Source organism: Rissa tridactyla, chromosome 2, assembly GCF_028500815.1.
Source record: "Rissa tridactyla isolate bRisTri1 chromosome 2, bRisTri1.patW.cur.20221130, whole genome shotgun sequence".
In the NCBI taxonomy this organism is placed as follows: Eukaryota; Metazoa; Chordata; class Aves; order Charadriiformes; family Laridae; genus Rissa; species Rissa tridactyla.
The window spans coordinates 164290728-164313676 of record NC_071467.1 but is presented as its reverse complement, the minus strand read 5'-3'; the positions used below and the strand labels follow the sequence as shown (position 1 = coordinate 164313676).

Genomic DNA, 22949 nt, shown 5'->3' with positions numbered 1-22949 from the left:
AAGAAGCAATACATCCAACAGTACATTGCAAATTCCCCCAACACCTGTTCCGAACCCTCACCAGTCCCTATCCTGCCGATCTCCTGCGAATCACATTACTGTGGCACAATGACACCACATCCTTTGGTGTCATTTATCACACAGAATCACACAGAATGGTAGGGTTTGGAAGGGACCTCTAGAGATCATCTAGTCCAACCCACCTGCCAGAGCAGGGTCACCTGTTTCCAACAATGGGGTTCTTTGCACACAGGAATAATAAAACTTCTGCAAACAGGAGCAAATCAATTATGCAGCTACGAATCATGAAAATATTCAAGCATCACCTCCAGGAGTTTCTGACAGTTGAGTCATCTGAACATCTTCCTAACCATAAACATGTCTAGCACTGAAATCAGCGGCAACTTGTCCCCTGGATGAATTCACTTCCCAAATCCCCATGACAGGTAGATTTTGACGCTAAAACTTGCCCTTCTCATGTGTCTTTACCACAGATTTAATCTTCTGGAGCTTTTCTTCATTTTAACAGCTGCTCCAAAAGTAGTTAACTTTAGAACAGTTTGGTGGGTTCCTGTTCCCCAGGCTTTTTCTGCACGGTCATTATTTGCATTTCTTTTTACCAGGGTTCATATCAGGATCATAAGAGATCTTGTGCAAACAAATCAAGGACATGACTGTTCAGTAGCTTGGGGTTTTTTTTTGGAGGTGTTGTGTAATTTCTATTATTTCTTCTTCTTTACAATGGATTCCATTATCTGCACTTTTCTGCTTCCTCTTTCCTGCTCAAGACTCCTCCCCTCTGTTTGGGGATGCCTTTAGCTTTCACAGTGGTTTTGATTCTTTGCTTCTAATTCTCAGTGAACTAAGGGCTGCTTGTTTCAGCTTAATTTCCTCATATTTCTCCTGTTTCTTCTTTTTAAGTGCACTGCCCCACTATTGTTTGATTATTTTGTAATTCCTCTCCTCACTGCTCTCAAGAATACTTTTCAAAATAGTATTAATGCTTTAACTGAAGTGGAAACTCAGGTAGAGGGAAGCACAATGATACAGCATCACTGAGATTTAAAATAAATAAATAAATAAATAAAAATTCCCTGATTTTAGGGAAACTTACTTCCCAGAGATGTTTTTCTACTACCCTTTTCTGCTCATGTCGCTTTGTGATGTGCAATTTCACACACATGGTCAACAAACCTTTCTAATAATGCTCATGTTCTTTATTAGATGCCTGGGAGGTGCAAAAAGTTCAAGGTTAGAAGATATAGATTTTACCACACCACAATTTTGACTGTAGTGATGGATGATGTCTACCCCCAGAGAAAACAACTGTTCTAATTGCTACTACTTCTTACCAGACTACTTTCTGTACTGAACATGAACACAAAAGCACTTGGAAAAGCACCTCACAAGCTTAGTTCTTACTCTGAGATTAACTAGTGGACAGGCAGCAAACTTTAGACTGAAGTATTAAACTGAAATTTTTATGTTACAGGGTCAAACCCCAGCTCTGTCACAGACCCCCACTGAAACAGCAGCCAGTTCTTGTGATCTCCCTGGGTCTCCGTTTCCTCAACAATAGTAGAGCTTTGGTAATAAAGTCTGATCTTCTGTCAATGGGAAGGAAAAGTGTTCAAAGCACTAGAAATTTTATATGCTGTTTTCCAGAACAGTTTCCCATTAACTTGTGTTTCTCACTCCTCTGTGTAACACAAATTCTCCCTAGAATGATGCACTAATGAAGTACACTGAAGCTGCAAAACGTTAAGCGTCAGTATCAGGAAAGACACAGTTTCTGGCTTGGAAATGGTATCTCCAGCCTTTGAAAGTTCACAAGGTTTCCAAAGCTTTCCTATTTCCTATCAGACTGAAACTAAACCTTTTCAAATGCATTCCTGGAGAATTAATCAGAAAGGAGACCAGGGGTTTATAAGTTGGTAACACACAATTAGCAGTGCACAGTGGAGGAGTTTCACAATAAGAGCTGGAAAGCATCCCACTGCCTGTAGGTTTCTGCTCTAGGCTCTCCTCTACCTTGTGGAAAAAGGAGGTTCAAGTCCCTGGTGTGAACAGAGTCCCTTCGATGGGGTGGTATTGGTTAACAGCCATGAAATAATCTGCCTTTTGTGGGGTTTGTATTTCATTTTGATCAGAAATGATGCAACTGTCAAACTGGTACATCTGCTCCTAAAAACCACATCCATTTCAATAAGATGAGATTTTCCACTTAAAAAAAAAAAAGAAAACAAAAGTTTCATTTGATAAGCCACAGCTAACTCTCACCTATGACAACAATAACCTCACAGCATGTCTCACCAGAACGCACCTTCCTGCTTTCACAGAATCACAGAATGATTGAGGTTGGAAAAGACCTCTAGAGGTCATCTGATCCAACCCTCCTGCTCAAGCAGGGCCACCTAGAGCTAGTTGCTTGGGAGCATGTCCAGATGGCTTTTGGATATCCTTGGAAAGCTCCAAGGATGGAGATTTGGAGGTCTCTGGGCACAACCTCTCTGGGCAACCCACTCCAGTTCTTCGTCACCCACACAGTAAAAAAGTGTTTCCACATGTTCAGATGGAGCCTCCTGTGTTTCAGTTTGACCATGGTTAGAAAATGCAAAGGTAATTAGAAAGTGCAAGAGGGTCTCATTACTTCAGAAGGGCATTTGTGAATGGGAGCCTTATGTGTCCCAGAAGTCCTTTTCTGCGTTGCCAGAACAAAATCCCTGGTTGCCGTTTCAGGGGTGACCAATGTCTGCAGAAGCACTAGGCATATGGTCCTAGGAGGATGGGATATTGCTTATGAGATGCTGCTGCTGATGCTGCAGTGATATACAGCTCTCCAGCTCATCCACAGAGACTCTGTGTGTGTCAAAGAGGAGGTAAGGCAACTAGGCTAAACTGTTTTCATTGTAGTGTAAATTAAGTGAAATCTCTCTAGGGCTGCCAAAGGTGTAAATCTTGCATGTTGGGAGCTATCCTGGCTCGGCAGACACACAATAATTGCTAAGGTGCAGTAACTCGATTGTGTATCTGAGTCTTGAGCAAAGCATCACAGGGAGACAATTAGAGGGATCTCAGCAGCCCAGCTCTTTCACTGCTGTCTTCTCTCTTTGCAGATGTCAGGACAAAGGAGTTTAAAGACGAGGTTTTAAAGGGAACAAGGTGATGACCTTTTCATAAGGCTCCCTGCCAGGTAGGAGGGGATGGATGTACAAAGGGAGCAATACAACAGTGCAGAAATGAAAGGAAAAAAAAGATGTTAGTTCTCTAGAGGTGGCAAATATCGTGTGCAGACATAATCCTTAGACAAGCTAAAGAAACTATAGCTACTGCCAGAGAACTAGGATGGGAAACTATGCATTCAGCTTTCCAAAAGTATGCTGTGGTATAAAAGGCACTGCTTACAGAAGGGAATTAGAAGTGTAAATATGAGGCTAGACCTTTGACTCATTTATATCAGTGTTTATGACAGCGAAGGCATAAAACACTATTGAAAGGCAAGGGGTGAAGCAGCTGGCCTGAATAACCAGGTTTCAGTAAGTTTCACTGCAACAGTGTCTTAAAGGTTCTGAGTAGCATGAGGGGTCATAATTGTTTAATCAAAATCCCACATTTCTTGTTCCAACCCAAGATATGAGCTCTGCCTCTTTGCAGATGTACTGACCACAGAAGTGCAAACGTGTGAGTGGCTTCAGGTCAAGTCCCAGCACGATCAGAAGGGTCTTTCCCGAGCTCAACCCCGGCTGGTCTGCAGCACACTAAACGCTACCCAACTGCAAAGTTAGGCAGACAGGATGGGCCTGTCCATCCAAGTCAACGCAAACTGCTGTATATATAATATATAGAATCATAGAATCGCAGAATTGTCTAAGTTGGAAGGGACATTTAAGATCATCAAGTCCAACTATCAACTTAACACTGACACTAAACCATGTCACTCAGCACCACGTCTACACGTCTTCACCTCCAGGGATGGTAATTCCACCCTTTCCCCAGGCAGCCTGCTCCAGTGTTTGATAACCCTTTTTGTGAAGAAATTTTTCCTAATATCTATCTGAAACCTTCTCTGGTGCAACTTGAGGCCATTTCCTCTTGTCCTATCACTTTTTACTTGTAAGAAGAGACCAATATATGTATGTATAATAAAGCACGGCTCTTCCTCATGCGCTACCTCTGCCTTTACTCCTTGAAAACCGGCTTGCAATGTCCATGGCAATTAATGATCATCCATATGAAGCAGGAGGAAAGATCGCACTTCCTCCACATGCTTTTGCATCTTTCTAGCATCATGTCTGCTGTAGGACAGGACTTCGCCATCTGGCCCAGCAGCTGCTCCTGGTTTAAGTAAATGCTTCTTTAGAGTTCACAAAGCTCTCTCTAATTTCCTAATCTGCATGGTTTGATGGCATGCCTATTATGAAAATAGAATTGAGAGTTGTAAGCAATTAGCTGAATGCTCCCATCTTTCCTTCTGATTAGCTCGTGTAGTTGTTCAAAATCTGGTACATGGCTCACACCTATCCCAAGTGGCTTTTTCTCGCTCGCAGGGTGATTCAGAAACTCTCTGCTCTGGGTAGCAAAGACGGAGGGAAGGAAATCCCTCTCAATGAAAACAAGTAGAAATGCCTAAAGACAATTTTTGGTTAAGAAACTCCACAAGTTTCTTTTTAGCATTAACACTTCCCCCTCTCCCCCCCCCCCCCGATAATTAACAAACAAACCAAAACAACAAACCCCAAACCTGTAAACTCATAATGGAAATGTCCAAGTATTCCTGTTTTTAATTCAGTTTTTGTATATTCAGATTTTTCTAATTGTTTTAATTTAGTTTCCTATGAGGAAAGAAGCATTCTTGAGGGATGTGCTTTAGACAATCCTGCTCTAGTAGGGGAGTTGGACTAGATGATCTCTAGAGGTCCCTTCCAACTCTGAAGGTTCCGTGATTCCGTGATTCTCCTCCTCTCTTCCTCTCCCAAACCACTCTTATCTTTTTCAGTTGGATTGACAAAAAACAACGAATTGAAAGTACTGATACTGATCAGGAGACAGGGGACTTTTTGTCTTTATCCCCTGCCTTTTTTTTCTCCCAGTTGGGTGAAGAGCTGTTGTAGCTTCCTAGGAAGCATGGCAGGTTAAGCAGTTAAATGACTTTATGGCATTGTATATCTTGATGGTGGTGGAAATAGAATCATAGAATCATAGAATCTTCATGGTTGGAAAGGACCTTTGAGATCATCGAGTCCAACCGTACACACACAACCCCCCCCCCCCAAAACAAACCAAAAAACCCAACCAACCTACAATCTCTGCCACTAGAGCATGCCCTGAAGTGCCAAATCTATCTTCTCAGCTCCTTCAAATGGAGGTTACATATGAGCCAGTGTTGCACATACCTAACCACTGAATTCATCTTATTCCTATACCCTGAATTTTTCTTACCTCTTTCTAATAATTCTGATAGCTCTTTATACTTTTGGCTTTCACTTGTATCTTCCAGGTCTATCACCCCTACCATTTCTTTATATGCTGTGTGAAAACATACCCCCATATGTTTGTTTTAGACCTGCTGATAGATAATTTCATTTGGAATCCCTTCTCTCATATACCATGGAACAATCATTGCCCACCTAAGTTCCCCACACATTCATGACTGTATTTACCTCTGACTTGCACCCTTTCAATGCACATTTTTCCAGATGGAAGAGCATTAATCTAGTTATTCTACTTGCCCAGTGTCTGTCCATACTTTTATTCATACGTTGTTCCAATGATGGTGGCCCTATTCTCCTTTGGGCATGAACCTCTCACTACCACTCAACAGACCTGCTCAGCTCCACCTTCCATAAGGTCTTCTGGGCTTGAACTTAGTCCCTCCACTGCCCACACAAAGAGCCCAGAGGGGTGACTCCAAGCCTTCTTCCTCTGCCTCCAGGATCCTCATAGCCCTATACAAGGGGTCTAACTCTGCTCTGCAGTGAATATTTATTTATGTTCATCACTGGTCCCAGGGGAAAAAAGACAGACGTTCTTCTACAGTAGAACACTGCACGCACAATTTATGAATTGGGATAGATTTTTCTGTAACAGTAACTAACACATGCAAAACTTCTAATTAAATTTCCTGATTTATAAAAGTATTTGGGAATGATGTGGAAGAGACTGTGAATCAAAACCGCTTTGTAGATTGTGTTATACCAACCAGTGAAGGGCCGGGTTGCGGAATGACATGAATTATTCATGGCATTGACGAAGAGAAATGAAGAGTTAGTGGAACCAAGATAAAAACAGAACATTTTCTTTATAAAAGGTGTTTGATCTGGGTAGGAGTTAAACACTGAACAGGTGAACTGAATAAATGCAGAGAGATAACTGTATTCCAAGTAATTTGTCCCCTATATCTAGATCTTGTAAGGTTTTTCTCTTTCTTAATTTCTTTTTGCCTCTCATCTGTTTCAAATGCACACTTTGGACTCAGAAATACGTCTGAAAGTTTTTGTCATAGGTGAAGGTTTTAGCTCTTTGATCTCAGTGGAAGAAAACCTCTTATTGGCTTTTAACTGGAGCCTGAATTCATACAAAGAGACATAAGGTCAGTCATTTCTAAGGGATGTTCGCTTTTGTCTCCCTCTTGCTTCTCTACCCTTTCCTCTAATAGCTTCTAAAGGAGAGAGGAAGGTCTGCTCTGAGTAGCAATCTGTCCTGCTTCTCTGTCATCGCATTCTATGGTCAGAAATCGATTTTTTCAAGGAGAAGCTATTAAAGCAATAGCAGTTCATAGCATTTACTCTTCTTGAGATGCTGCTGAGTCCACTGGAACACGTCTAGTTCCATTTTTATTATTGATCTGCTTTACTGTCACTGGGAAACACCTGAGACTTTCAGACACCTATAGCTTGCACTAAACTGGATGTGAAAGCGGTTAGATCTGTGAGAAACTTGTGGGGAAGTCATGACAAGATATTTTCCAAACTTGCTTGATCTGCCTCAGCCATGATCTCACAAGACCATTCTTTCAGTACAATTTCTGCTTAGCGTTTCATACTATTTCATATTTTCAGTATTTCATAATTTCGTGCCATAGTACAACCTGTGGCATGGGGTCAGCATATCACACAATAGACAAAACCTTCAGTTTCTTCATTTGTTCTTTTTCACACCACTTGGCCTGTAGTTATTCCTGCCACATCTCCAGTGCCCTGAAGCTTACGGCACCCTGGATTTTGGGAAATGCTAATTTTCCCTTCTCTTCCTTCCCCCTTCCTGTACATTACATTTCTAAGTGTGAAGATCACGATCCTTAATAAATACAGATAATTCCTCCCTTCTTAACATCAAATAATCCCCTTAATTAGGCACCTTTTGTAAACTCTGTTTTCTCACACTGAAAGCAGGGCTGTCAAACTCTAGGACAAATTTCTCAATAGAGCTTTTGATATTGGAATCACAGTATACTAGAAAATATTTACAAGAAAAAGATGCACATTCCTGGGTAGGTGGAGGTAGAGCAACTCCACAAGCCATGGGCTGGCAGTGGGCTTTCAACCTAAGGACCTCAACACAGTGTGTATTGCTCTCACTGGACATACATGACTTGGGGTGCCCCACAGTGTGGCGGGGAGGTTCAGCTACTGCTTACAAAACATCTCAGCGCCAATCCTTCAGAGCAGCAGAGCAAACACGACACCTCAGCTGCAATCAAATCTCAAAGGTCTAAAGGAAAACCAAGCTGTAAATAAGCCATATATCCATAAAGCCACCAATGTCTTCAGTTAATTATATCCCTGCATGTTGCTGGAGCCAGCTAACAGGAAGGGTGCACTCTTAAATGCTAATGTAAAATCAACACTGATCTGTGGAAATGGGATAAACTATCACTAGTTTCTGCTTTGGACCTTCTGCTGTCCAAGACAAACGAGGGAAAATGAGCATCAAATAGGGCTGGAGGCTGCCTTGATGGGCACAGGGAGCAGGACCGTTGGCTCACCTCTCCCCTTTTCTCTGACTTCAGAGTGGGCTGTTGCAAATAATTGGCACAATTCCATGTAAATGAGAAGGTTTCCTGGAAATTCTCCCTTTGTGAAAAAAAGACACATTTGCACTGAACATCCGAGCAGGTCAAAGGCCCTCAGTGAACAAACCGCTACAGCAGATGGGCTCAACTACTTGTTTCCTTTTAAATGAGCATTGTAGTAAATAAATAGCAGGTCTGGTTCATTTTGGGGTTCTTGATGGTAGTGATAATGTCTTCTGCTTATCTGCTGCCATCTGCTTATCCCTTTCCTCATTTTATTCTGTTTTTGTTCCAGTTTCAAAAGCAACATAGAAAAAAGGAGAAAAGAAATTGAGGAAAATCATGTTGGCTCAAGAGAGAGAGATTAAGATGGTTTTCAAGTTAATGAAAGAGAATAATTTTTGGAGGGTGCAAAATTAAGTGATTCTGCATTTTTGTTTGTTTTCGTCTAATCATTATTGCTCTCCTTTGCAAAAGGTTGGGATTTATCTCACCTAACTTTTGACATGGAAATGTAGGGAGTCTACTCTGAAGGAGACTATCAGGTTCCCTGTAGACGCCATAGAAAACATCCAAAGGTCATAATCATCCCTTTCTAAGAAATGTCATGGGATAACCCATGTCCTGAAATTGCTGGAGGCAGAAATTAGACAAGGAGTTTAGATTAGATGATTAATGTTAGGTACCCACAGTTCAGTGGAAGGAGAGTTATCCATATGTTTAATTAATCAAAAAGATAGCTGGCAGAATACCAGCTCCCTGGAGTCTCTATCCATGTCCTACTTATGAATCTCATTTGACTACCCCAGGACACAGCTATACTCTGCTCCAAGACTCACTCTGGGCCAACAGGGACTAAAGAGTCTTTGGATGTCTCCATACAGAGCACGTGAGGACCCTGCAAGCTTGCAGGTGGCATCAGTGGAGCTACCTGCAGTAGTCTGTTTAATCACCTGCTTCAATGAGGAGCTCGTTCTCATGTTATTTCATGGGGAGCTCTTCACTTTGCTCTGTGCAGTTGTGCAGAGTTTTGTGCGTGTGCCAGAACTGGAAGGGGCTGGGATTAGTGATAATGGGGTATTCCTTCAGTCTGAAACATTAAGATCTGTATATTAACAGCAAATGACATACACCCAATGAACTTGACTTGATTGCCTCTGTCTTAATGAAGTTAATGCTACAAAGGATTAGTCAATGTAGTTCAAAGTGAAGGCCTAGAGTGGAGAGAGGGTGTCATTTCCAAAACTCTCTGTTGATGAATCAGGAAAAAAAATGAGATGACAGAATTAGACCTTTGCTGCCCATCGTACTGAATTTGCCGAAAGGCCATCAGTCAGAGGCCGGGAATGATACCAACCACGGTATCATTTTTGGTTTATAAGTTTGGTTTATAAGCAATCACAATACCTGAGTTGCACATAGGATCAAATGATAGTTAAAATAACTTTGGGCACAGTAACAAAAAAGAGAATGAAAAAAAGACAACAAAATAGCTCTTGATTTATATTTATTGAATTTAAATGTACCACAGAGAAAAATATATCTTTTAGATTCAAATGAAAGAGCTATAACAGAAGTGTATGAGTGCACAAGTTCAAAATGATGAGGATGTAAACCAAATAAATAAGTAAAAATCAACTTTCTCATGTGGCTTAGACCTCTTAGATCCCAATCACCATGTAGAAGAAAAGCTTGCTGTTTTCATGAAACAATGCTGATATATATTAATGTCATTTCAAAATTCCTATTTAAGAGAAAAGATTGCAAACTTAAACACTTAGTGTTGCTCTGCACAAACATGTACCTTAGAAGCGACACAGAATACAACTGCCAACTTTTGTAGCTTTGTTACCCACGGGAGTCTGGTTACACGACTCTTATCCCACCCTAGTTCTTCTCTGAAGAATTGCACGAAGCTTTCTGAATGAGCATCAGGGAAACCAGCCTAACAAACTGTGAGTGCACCTAAAAGCTCTCAACAATAAGGACAGACATCTTTATGCTTGTCCTAAGACTCCAGGTAGCCAGTAAAAGCATCATTTCCATGGAGATCCAAAGCCAGATATGACTTGGAGGATTTGCTTCCCAGCATGGAGGATTTGGGACTGCTACACAGGACAAAAAGCAGCAGCTTGAAGCCAGGAAATGTCCTGAGCCAGATGGACAGCATTCTTAGCAATGACATTCAAAGGAGGGGAGATAATTTTGCTGAGACAATTCACCTGAGACCAATACTTACAGTCCTGGCTTGCCTTTATAGCTCATAATGCATAAATCATACCTGACTAGTCAGTGAACAGGTGCAGAACTGAGTCCCTCACCCTCAGTGAGTGACATGGTCCGGTCTCTTTCCCTCTCTCTATCTTTGGCTCACTGTATGTGAAATGCTGTGAGTACATCAGAAGAACTCACAGAAGCAGCCCTGGAGATGTTCTGGACCCTTAACATCATCTAATCACTTTAAAAGCTGATCAAAACTATGTCCAAAATTAATCTTTACTTCCCACATAAACCCCCACTGGAACCTTCCTCCAGTTTCTACTGTGATTCTATTCATCACAATTTGCATATTCTGCTTTTGTTGGATTTTGGCTTAAACTGCTCTTTCTCTTCCTTGATTTTACTCTTACAACGGGGACTCTTACCTTTTGTTTTCATAAATGAAGCCAGTGTCACTAAGTCACACTTTTCCAGACTCTTCTAGTATGATGGATTTTTTTATTTACCAGAATATTTATCTTCCACAACTTTAGCTTATCTTTGTCATTTATATGCAACAGCGTGAGACTAAAAAGCAGTGGCAGCATTTTTGTAAACCACTGTGGAATGACAAAAATCATCTCCTACCCTCTTGGTACTCCAGAGGAACAAGGGTAGCCATGAAGAAGTCACCCTACGCCAGTGGCTCACAGTTTCTCTCAGGAGCCTTCCAAGTACTAACCCTGGCCCAAGGATTGAGGAATGATGGTGTCCATTATTCAAGAGGACATGTGGAAATTTAATAAATGCTTCAGGTGGTCAATGAAAGTGTTATTTTCATAATGCGTGGTCTATGATATATTGGGCAAATTTCCATTATCAGTTTCCTGACTGCTTCCTTGAATTATCTCTTTTTCTTTATTTGTGCATGAATATCACAATAGTTCTCTGGGAACTTCTGTTGTCTTCTTGTGATACGGTTTTAGAATTTCAGTGTGCTGGAGCAGGTTATATCTAAATGCAATAGGAGGATGGCAGGGCATGAACCAGTGCTGTCTGGCAATGCCAAAGAGGATCTCTGATGTCTTCCTACCCACATAAAAATGCACTGGTGACAACATTGTTCCAGACGGCACTGTCACTGTTTAGCTACACCTCTGAGATTATGCACTCTCCACTATTCTGGCAAAAGTATAAATTCATGGTGTGGGATCCGTCAATGACGACAAGTTCTATTTCCCAGAATCACTCATGCTCAGTGCTTGGCAGTGTATTTCTAACACCGGGAAAGAGTTGGTGTTTGGTGCAAAAAAGACGAAAATGAAGAAAACAAGTAAGGGGATGAAGACATTATGCATTGGAGAATGGAAGGAAATCAGGAACTCAGGGACCAGGAGAGGGCAGATATGGCTGAAGCTGCAGTGATGTCTGATAACACTGCTGGGATTATTTCAAAGCACTTGACCAACATTGAAGGATTTTGAGTTGAACTACACAAGTGCCTGTATGTGAAGGTGCTCAGCTTCACACAGGGGAGCTGCCATGCCTGGGTAACTCTAGAAGCAGCAATATCTGCCTGCAGAGAGGCAGGATCCAGACAGCTCTGTTCTAGATGGCTTGAAGATGGGTATACACCAGAATTAATGGTCAGTCCTTGCAAACAGTAGGCCCACTAAGGACAAGGAAGAGAAGTAGAGCAGGAAAAAGAAGTTAAATGTGTTCATGAGGAAGGGGAAAGGAGAGCAGAAATAAATCTAGAGCACCAGAGGGAAAAAGGAGTTTGGCAACCCTGAAACTCAGAAGGATCTCACCCTAGTCGAGTGGGATTCCAGAACTTGTTTTTTTCCATCCCCGCCCCCTTATGTCAATTAATCTCATAGTTGAAGCTTAAAAACTGTTAGTGCTAATTTTTACTGTTTAACTTGTGCACAATGGACAATTTGCTTTTGGAGAAACTGTGGGTAACAAATCCCTATTATAAATGACATCTTCTATTTATTGAGAGAAAACTGGAATGCTCTGGTCAAGGGATAGCAAGTAATGCACTTTAATAATGAAAGGTGCCAGAAATATTTTCATCCATCTCCTTCATACGGTACTGACGAATGCCATGAAATAATGAAAATCTTCTGAATTTGTGAATGACATAAAAATTTAATGTCAAATGACATCAGGACTATGCTAGGCATTTAAGGTTTCCAAATGCCACGAGATATTTTATCCTTTATTTACCATGAGACGGGATATTAGTCATTTGAAGAGCATAGTCCTCATTAGGCAGGAAAATCACATTAACTCTTTGTTTCCCAAACTCTTTGTTTTCACCCTTTTCCTGCTATAAATATAAAAAAGATTTTCTCTTGCTTGCAACTTTGGTATAAGCTTTCATGTTCTTGCAAAAGGATCAAAGAGTAAGACATAAACATTAACCAGATGATTGATTTCCTTGAAAGCTATTCAATGATACTCACTACTACAAAGGAAGAACCGCTTCACAAACTTTAATGGCATTAATTTTGCAACAAATCCTATAAAACAAGAGGCAATCTTACCCTCCCTTTATTTAAGACCATATCTGCTTTCCACATTTGTATATGATTGTACAAAGTGCATAGCTCAAAGAAAATCAAAGTAGTTTCTGCTCTGGAAATGGCATCAGTTTCTCTGTTTACAGAAGGAGATGCTAGCACATATACTCTGCAAAGGTGGGATTCACCTGTATTTTAAGACATTCACATCTGCCAGAGCCGCTCTACAATCATTTGCTTGTAAATGGGGAGAAATATGTGGTTTATCAATTTTTGTTCAACTCATCTTGAAGTCGAAGTCTGAAAGTCAGCTGAACTGCACCTCTAAAGGGTCTATTTCTCACCACTGACTGTAAATCAGAGATAGGTTTACATATGGGAAACTCTAAAATCAGTTGACATGGATGTCACTCCAGTTTAGAAATCAGTTCCGTAAAGACAGCTATCTTAGTACCAGTTGAAGCATCCTCATGGATTTCTTAGAAACCCCAAAGTATCTCAAATGGCACCAGATGCTTGTTTAGGATGCTCAATAGAGACCTCAGTGTCTACAGTGTAGGTGCCTACCTGTGACCTTAGTGTCTGCACTTCTACTACACTCAACAGAAAATTTATCAATACAACAAATGACATCTAAAGACCTGTTCAGGTTCCTACTATCCAGTTGTCTGCTGATTGCACTGTCTAGATTACTGTTGATGTTGATGGTATCCCAGACATCTATCTTGTACAGAAACATCTGCATTAGAAACAGCAGAAATTAAGAGTGATGAATCCGCTTTCTCCAGCAAAGCAAGTCACTCGGTGCTTTACCATACGAAATGAGGAGAAACAGATATTTTCACGGTGCTAATCATCTGATCTCTAATCTATGATTAGAGTGACTAATCTATGAAGAGCAGAATCATGTCCTATCCACCACTGACCAAACCAGCCAGATCTCCAGCAACTGGAAATCCTGGATGAGAGTCAGATGCAGAAAACCACATTTAACCAGAGGAAACTCAACCAAAGCAATGTGAAATCCCCCTGGAAGGCTGCTGACATTGCCAGCTGCATGACTAGATGACATTTGTGGGGCTCACTGATCACAGAATAACACAAATGCCAGCAGCCACGCTACAACATGGGTATGCAGGGAAGGGTCACGGGCTGGCTTGTGTTTGAGGCTCTTTCTTGGCATGGCACATTGAGATAAGTGCACAGAGAGCCTCTCAGTGGAGTCTGGACTTTTTCCAGAATAGAAACATTCTCTTGCCTAAGCGTAGTTTTTTTGAGATACCCTGAAGTACCTGCGACATCACATGACATGTGAACTATGGGAGAACTGCACCTTTCTGCAGGGAAACCTGGAGACCACCTGAGATGTCCTACGATATCTAAGAGAGCAGTAGATGCCCCTGAGTGGGCAACTTTATTGAGTCTCATAAGTCTATCCTAGAGCGCAATTAAGGCATCCCACTTTCATTAGCTTAAGTTCAACATAGACACAACGAGAGAGAGATATATATATGATCGTATATATACACACACTATAATATATATATTATATTTCTGTCATAGTTCTGCTTTGTTGGGATTAGAAAGTATTAGAAAATCTTCTTAGACAGTTTTTCTTTTATTTCCTGTTTAACTGACTCTGCTGGGTCTCTAAAACCCAGTGAGAAAATGTTGTACTCAGGAGAGGAGAGGGCACAAAACCTCAACAGCAGGCAATTACTCCACATGGCATGACCAACATGCAAGGGTCCTATCCTGCAAGATGGGATATTACAGCAGCTTCTGCCTGCTTTCCCTGGGTGTTGATGCTGCAGTGATGAACTACTGGGAAGTTTTGGAAATGGGGAAGTTACAGCGCTAGGACAGGACTCTAAGGATTTTTAATTTCCCTTCTGAGTCTGCAAGGACTTTTGGTGGGGTCTTGGGCAAGTCATGGAATCAGCGTGTGCTGGTTAATCAGTGTAGCGTCCTGGTCTGTTAAACAGGGATGATATTGTATCCTTACTCCCATTCATAATCTATCATGTGTGTTTGGACTGCAAGGCTGTAAAAGTGGAGACTTGGTTCATAATCTGCAGTGCAAAAGAGCTTAATTCTCTGTGGAGGTCTGCAGGGCTACTATAATAAAAATAGTAAATAATGACTATGAACTACCAGATGACAAAGACTCCTGTCGCTGCATGGCCCTTGAGACCTGAGTTTTAAATTAAAGCTTCCCAGAACATGCCGAACAGTGAGTTAAGCTACTTTCTCCATTAAACTACCCAGGCCGCTATTTGTCAGGTTAATTTCTTGGCCTGTGGCCAAATTTGTCATCTCAGCAGAAAAATACTTTACTGCATACAGTTGCAGCTTTTTTATTTTATGTCAGAGACTTAATTAGTTACAGTGCTAAACTGTTCATTTTGTACAACAAACATCCTGTTAAACAGGTTGATTCAATTTTTCACTGCATAACATCCATATTATTGGATTGCACCAGGAGTCATTTTTGCATCCCTGTGATCCAAAGTAGCACGAGGTGCTGCAAGAAGGATAGGGAGGATGCTCTAATGGTTTGGACATTCATGTATGGCTTGGAAACGTCCTTTACTTAGTGCAAAGGTCTTGTTTCTCCCTCTGATTATATCAAGAAGCTTCCCCAGTGATGTGATGTGAAACCCCAGAGGCAGAAAAACCACAAAACCATTTCACTGAGATGAGGTGTCTGGTTTTGCTTACTGAGAAAAGTGGTGAGGAATCTGAAGTACTTCGGGCACGGCCGTACCACAACTTCTCCCACCTCCGCTTCAGGCCAGCATGTGATGTTGTCCCATTGCCTTCTGCAACCTGGGGAAAAGAGAAAAGCAGATGGTAGAGCAAGCATGAGTGGTATCTGCTGGAGGGAGCAGAGGAACCGGGGGCAGAGCAGAGCAGCTGTGCAAAGGCATGTGGAGCCTACCACTTTGGTGCAGGCACCTTTTGGAATGAAAGACATAGAAATATTTTCCTTAAACATGTAGTTTTCAGCTTCCCCAGTCCTGAAACTCAGCACTGGTGATGTCTGTAATTTTCCAGAAATCAGCACAGAAAGAACAGCAGATCCGTGCAAGAACCAGGCAAATCAGAGTTAATAGAGAAAGGTGCCCTTTTTGAGATGAAAAAGGTAAAAATGCCTAATTAAATATCTCTCTTCCTTGCCCTTATCCCTCCCTGTTGCATTAGAACACCTCGTGTGAACACGTGAGACATGTTCCCCTCCTTCCTCTGCTTCCCTCAAACTTCTGTCACCAGCTTTTTCTTCCCTTTGAAATGAGATGATTGTGCCAGGGATGTGCTCAGCAGGAAGGGGACACTGATGACAATCAAGAGATCAGAAGCCAAATCCCTTCTCAAGAAGCAGTTTTGCACCTTAAAAAGGGAGAAGGCACAAAACACTCCTGGAGGCTGAGGAGGGACAGTGCTGTCTCCAAGAGATGCTCTTTATGGAAGGGCGGTGCAAGGTAGTACGCTCCCAGCTATCCAAGCTAGGAATGAAGGTATAACTAATGGAGCTAACTTCAGGGAGAAAACTTAGGATTTTGTTAAAATTAAGCAGTTCTGAAGATGCTTTAAATAGAACAAAAACTTTCTTAGAGAAAAAAAAATCATCAAGCGTGTCCTTCCTACAGAGTTATAATATGATTTTGTCCTTTGATTTCTGCTTTCCCAAAAGGTATCACATACACCCTGCACTGTTGAATAATGTAACATTAGCACTGACGCCAAAAGGAGTTGGCAGACCTGAATTAAAAAAAAAATCAGACATCGTTTTGCCTCAACATGTGACGTATATTACAGTTCTTACTGGAATTTTGAAAACTTTTTTTTTTTTTTTTTTACCCTTTAAATTTCCAACAGACAGGCACTTCAATCGCTGCCTGGATTAGATAGATGGGTTGTCAACAGACCTCACTTTTTTATAGCACCTCTGTTCTCAGTTACTTGTCATGCCCCATTAGATTGCAACACTTCCCCAAATGTGACTAACATGTTGCTGTTAAGGTCAACAGCCTAACAAGAGAAACTAGAATATGAAGAAGAAAGCTTTGAGAAAATACTTTTTACACGCAAGCAAAGGGAACTATGAAAACCACCGTCAAGCTGCATTGCTCAGTAATTATATCCCGGTCTGAAATTCCTCCTTTAAATCATCTTTTACTACTTGAGCTAAGAAAAAGTCTGGTGTCATCATCAGTCTGTTCAGACTGTGGCAGCATGCTGTCTCAGATTGATAAAGAGAGCACACAAAAATGCTTTGAAGATGAAAAAAAAAACCCTCAGCTCTCTTTCAAAGTTATTTTAGAGGTTTTACCTTCCTTCTTTCATGAGCAAACAGAACTTTTCAAATGAAGTCCTGAGGTGAGTTTATCAGAGCCTGAAAAAACGAATAACTGATGGTATCTTCTTCGTGCACGCTTTTCTGTAGCGTTCATTAAAATTCAGTTTTCAGGTTTCTAACATCAGGTGCAAAGCTCAGTTTCCACAGCGTCATACTTATCTGCTGCCAAACAGCCAGCAGCTCCAAAAGTATTAAGATATTAGATATTCTGCCCATGGAAAATAGATGCTTTCATGACAGGATCTTTCATGTTTTACAATCTTTACTTCCATCAACCTCAATAAATTATAGTGCACCCATTACCTGAGGACAGGTTGTAATGCAAAATGAAATACCAGGTGATAGTATCAGATGGCTTTTTAAATGTCCTGAATTGCATACTTCGAGAATTTTTGTGATCTGTATCTTTTCCTGTGTTAGAATTTTTCACCACCACCTGTGATGCATGAAAAAAGCTATTAAGGGCTCATTTTTGTAAAAAAGCTGTTTCTGATTAAAATAAAGTGAAGATACACAAGACTGGCCTTGAAAAATACACAAAGTGGATCTTTAAAATTATTGCCTCTGTGAAGACCTCTCATATCTGCCTGTGAGCTCTTCCAACACCATCCTTCCTTACTGCTCTCCCTAGATGAGCTGACACTATTTGTGCAGCTGCCTGCAAGGGTCCAGGTTTTAAAGGTGTGAGTCATATCCCTAAATTTATGCATCTAAAAGTCAGACGTGTAAACCTGAAGATGTCAATGGAAACCAGAGCCCTGGCTGACACTTCATGTCACTGTAGGATGGTTATCTAACAATCAGCAAATGAATCATTCTTTGGAGGTGTTGTCTTCTCTCCAATGACTAGAAGAGGGCCTGCATGAGTAACTCGAGTTTAATGAACTGGAACAATACAAAGATTGATACCTGGTTTGCATTTGCAGTCCAACACTTGCCACTCGCCCTGTCATCAGCCCATTGCAACATCGGGCAAAAATTTGTGCCTGTCCATCCAAACGAGGACACAGACAACCTTTACCAAATAGGCTTCCAGAAAATGGTTTTCTTTCTCCAAAACTGATAGACCTTACTCTGGCAAACTGCTGGGAACAGGGGCTTGGTCAGCAATATTCAGTCACAGAATCATACAATTGTCTACATTGGAAGAGACCTTTAAGACCATCAAGTCCAACCATTAACCTAACAATGCCAAGTCCACCACTAAACCATGATGCTCAGCACGATGTCTACCTGGCTTTTAAATACCTCCAGGGATGGTGACTCCACCACTTCCCTGGGCAGATTGTTCCAATGCTTGACAACCCTTTCGGTTAAGAATTTTTTCCTAATATCCATCCTAAACCTCCCCTGGTGCAACTTGAGGCCGTTTCCTCTCGTCCCATCACCTGTTACTTGGGAGAAGAGACCGACGCCCGCCTGGCTACACCCTCCTTTCAGGTAGTTGTAGAGAGCGAGAAGGTCTCCCCTCAGCCTCCTTTTCTCCAGGCTGAACAACCCCAGCTCTCTCAGCTGCTCCTCACAAGACTTGTGCTCCAGACCCCTCACCAGCTTCGTTGCCCTTCTCTGGTCACACTTCAGCACCTCAATGTCTTTCTTGTAGTGAGGGGCCCAAAACTGAACACAGTACTCAAGGGGCAGCCTCAAGTCACGTCACCATGACAGACCAATACCTGAGAAAACTATTTGAGGGCAGAAACAGCGGCAATGTGCCTTGGAAAGGGGAAAGCCAAATCCCTGTCTTCCCCGTGGCATCACTTGGCCTTCACGGATGTAATAAAAATGACAATTTGTTTTGCCTGATCCGATCATATTTGGTGATTGCTAAGTGCTTCTCCGTTAGTTAATTATAAATGTTGCCTTCTCCCTTGCACTCAGTATCTGCAGGAAGGATGCAAAGGTATTTATTAAGCCCTACCCAAGGCAGCAGGTAGAGATAAGCCATGAATACACCTACTGTTCCACTCCATTTCAATTTAAAGAACTCCTCTGCTCATTTGCTTGTTACTGAAAGCCAAGGAAAACACACTGCCAAGGGCTGTGTTTTGCTTTGAAAAGGATCATAAGTGAGACTGGAGAAGCAGCGTAAAAACAAGCATGTGACTTTTTCAAGACAGTAGCATTTACCATGTCCCTGGCTAATCAGGTATACGTTTTAAACTCTTGTCATTAAATATATATATATATATATATATACAGGAAAAGCCTCTCTCATATATATATATCTCTATATAAGAGAAGCTTTTCCTTTTCAATTATTTTAACTGTGACTTCTAGACACTCAGTTTTGTCCTGCTGTTGCCTGGTAGATCATGAAGTGCTCTCTGGAGCCAAACATCATCTTCTGGAGGGCTGCAGGGAGAAATCCTTCACTATTCTAATGAAGCTGCCTTTTAACCTTGCTTCAGATAAGCAGATCAAACTGCTCCTCGCTACACTGTAAGGCACACAATTAGTGTAATTATTTGCAGCCACCTCTCTCCCTCTTGAAGCAGCCTCCGGAAGTCTTGCTCAAGGAGGTCCATCAACCAACGGGCTGGAGGTTGTTGGCCACATACCGGAGCTCAGATCTTTACATCCAACAGATCACCTCTTTACAAGCCAAATGCCCCAAGTGCAAGCCAAGGGTTGCACCAGCCTTAGCTGGGCTTTGCAGAGCCCTCCTCTAAGAGGCTCTGACTCAGAAGAAGTGGCCGAATACCACTGACAGTCCTGGCTGCCGTGGGTTAGGAAATCCCATCACAGCTGTAGAAGGTGATAACCTTTTCCACTGTCTATGCTAAATGTGAATCAAAGCTCAAGCCCTCATTTCCTCTCACTTTAAAAGGTTAATAAATAGAAAACAGGTCAATCATCACAAGGCGCAGGTATACAGTGGTTTGGAGAACCAGCAGACTAGAGCACAAAAAACATTTAGTTGAGTCATATCTACACTTACAGTAAATATGTGGTCAAAGCTTATCTAGGAAGCAGCAGAGAATAACTTCCCTTCATGAATAAACATGACTTCCAGAGCACTGGCACGGCTCTGAGATGTAAATAGGTTTGGCTGAGGAGAGAAATGAATGGCAGTAGGCTGGTACCAGGCACTCTTTTAACCCAGATGAACTCCCAATCCAGAAAAAAGCCCTTTTAGCACATCTCTCATTCGCACCAATTCTCCCTAATGAATGGGGTCACTGCTCGTCTCTTCTGAAGGATGTTCACATACAAGACTTTTGTTCTTTTAATCTATGTTCAGATGCAAATATACCCATTTGATGCCTGGCATATCTCGGGTTCTCTGCATACCTCTCACTACCCACAGGTAGATAACAGCAAGGCAAAGGTTGATTAAGCTTGATTAAGCCAGGCTGACGTACCACTGGGTACCATCACAGGCTGGTGTGCTTGCAATGGAAACTCATTTTCACTCCAATTTGATATCAGCAGGCAGCTTCCAGCCTCTCTGGAGTCAGGACTGTAAATAGCTATTGGGTGATTTTTATTCTCCCACTGACAAGCTCATGCAGAAGTGCAGCTCAGGTGCTCAACCGTGGGTTGCAGTTTGGTCTCATTACAACCAATTATCACTGTATCAACCTTCTTGTCCCAGTCAAGAACTCAGCTTTTGTTTGACTAAAGAAAACAAACCCTAAAAGATGGTCCCTGCAACAATCTACTGACTTGGTTCCAGATGGACAACTTGAATCCAGTTGCAATAGAGGCTAGGAAAATCCATCGTGAGCCTTGGGTTACTACCACTGCCCCAAACTCCAATGCGCAGAGACTTCCTGAATCACAGATAATCTTCTATTTATCTCTTCAAAGTTGTATGTAATAAGAAAAAATACCTTAGATAGATTCTTTTTCTTCCATGAATCTTTGAAATTAAATGCAATTTGATTTTGCTTCTGAACCCATGGAAATTTTTAAAATTCACAACCTCCTGGGCCAAGGAGTTGCACAGTTTAAGTGTCCACTGAAAGAAAAAATACATCCTTTTCTGAATTCACTTTGAACCTGCTCATTGCTGGTTTCATTAGGAATTGCCTAGTTCTTTTACAAAGACAGAAAATCCCTGGGGAGAAAAAACATAAAGTCCTCTTTCATATCGCTCCTCAGGCATCCCTTTTTCAAGCTGAAGTGTCCTAGCCCTTTTAGTTGCTTCTAGCATGGAAACAGTTCCCGATCATTTCTCCCTTGTGTCTTTTGTGTTTTTAACTCTACCCCATCCTGCCCTGCCCTGGACTTGCAGAATAGGGTTTTACCTTATTTTTCTGTGACAGATTGGGTTTGACTGGGGCTAACTTGCCTCCAAGGTTTCACTAAATGAATCCTCCCCCACTTCCCTCTAAAATTCAACCCTTTCCCTCTGTATTCACTGCTGTGCCCTCCTCCGCCCCAGCCCCACTCAAGCATCCTGCGGGCATCTCTCCTCCCGCAGCTCCATCTCATCGCCTTTTTGTTTTTATCATTGCTGACAGTCTGCTCTGAAGCAAACCCACCCCTTCAGAGCTCCCCTTTCAACTTTCCATGGCTTTGCATTTAATTTGGATATTTTTTGCCTGCTGTGCTGCCTGCTATCACTCCAGCACTGCGGGCAGGATATGACAGAGAAACCACTTAACCGAAGGAAAACCACAATCCTGCCAGGGCACGCAAAACCCTGACACTGTAGCATTTCCTTCCCACCACTGCTGTGCTCTTCGTGGTGCACTTATGCTCCTTTATTCTTTCCTCAGTGAGGGATTTGCAGTCCCATTTCAGCAGAAAATGGACTCAGGCAATCACAGAAAGCAAAAAGGATTCCCAGATTTAAGGTTACTGAAAAGAGTTTACCCTGGACTTTGCCTCAATATCTGTTGCAAGACAGATATTGATTTCATTTTTCCTACTCTGTGTACAAACTGGAGAGTAACAAGAACTCCGTTACTTGCTATAAAAACTGGTTCGCACTTCACAGTGGCTTCCAGCAGAAGCTCTCCAAGCACTCAACAGGAAATGTTAAAATATATCTTTCTTCCTAAATGTTTGCAGAAATTTGACTCAAAGACAGAAGGAACCTCACCTTAAGCCCCCAGACTGAGTCATTCTTAACAGCATGGAAGAAATCACCAGAGACTATTTCTGGAGGATTATTTTTAAGCACGAAAATCCTATGTGTTTTTCCATCATCAACATCTACTAGGAAAAAAGTTAAAAAAAATAAAAAGTTTCTAATATTTCATCCTTTCTTTAACCATCAAACTACACAAATGCTTAACTTTTTTCATCCCTCTAGATCTCTCTTTTTATAAATCAATTTTGTGAGCTGAGCCCTTCTGCCTAATTCCAGAACATGTATAATGAAACAAAAGATCCAAGATTTAAGGCAAAGATTTACAAAGTGGGTTGCCAAAAACACAATTTATCTCCTCACCAGCATCTAAACAAGAGATAGATCTCTAGAGACATGGAGCATGCGTAGAGGATTATTCCAGTGTTTCCTCATTCCTCACTTAAATTCCCCTGCTCTTCCAGAAGTTGTAGAGGACTGGATTCATAAAGAAACAGACTTTGAATTTAGGTACCTACTCTTCCAATAGGGCTTTTCCCATGTTAGCACATCCAGACAGCAATTCATAGTCAAGATGACTATGCTCAACCCCTAGCAATGTTTTTTTGACTGTTGGGGAGGCAAGAGTGACTAGCCTGACAATGTAAGATCTAAAATAGGACTCACCCAGGCTGTAGCTCCTCTGTACCTCACTGTCTTGCCTACCAGAAGGAGACAGGGATGCTGCAAGGAGGAAAGTATTAGAGATTTTGTGGGTCTTCCTAATAAAACAGGCCAAGCAAGGCCAGGACATGAGTGCAGCAGCTCTCGCTG

The 22949-nt window shown here is 41.7% G+C and overlaps 1 protein-coding gene across 2 annotated transcripts in view; it reads right to left on the bottom strand.

The window, feature by feature from the left end:
- Positions 1-22949, bottom strand: part of LOC128905075 (vasoactive intestinal polypeptide receptor) — a 117091-nt gene that overhangs the window by 43339 nt on the left and 50803 nt on the right. For both annotated transcript variants that reach the window (XM_054190540.1, XM_054190539.1), the window contains exon 3: positions 15460-15567. In XM_054190540.1, the coding sequence (XP_054046515.1) occupies positions 15460-15567 (108 nt within the window). The remainder of the gene's footprint in view (positions 1-15459; positions 15568-22949) is intronic.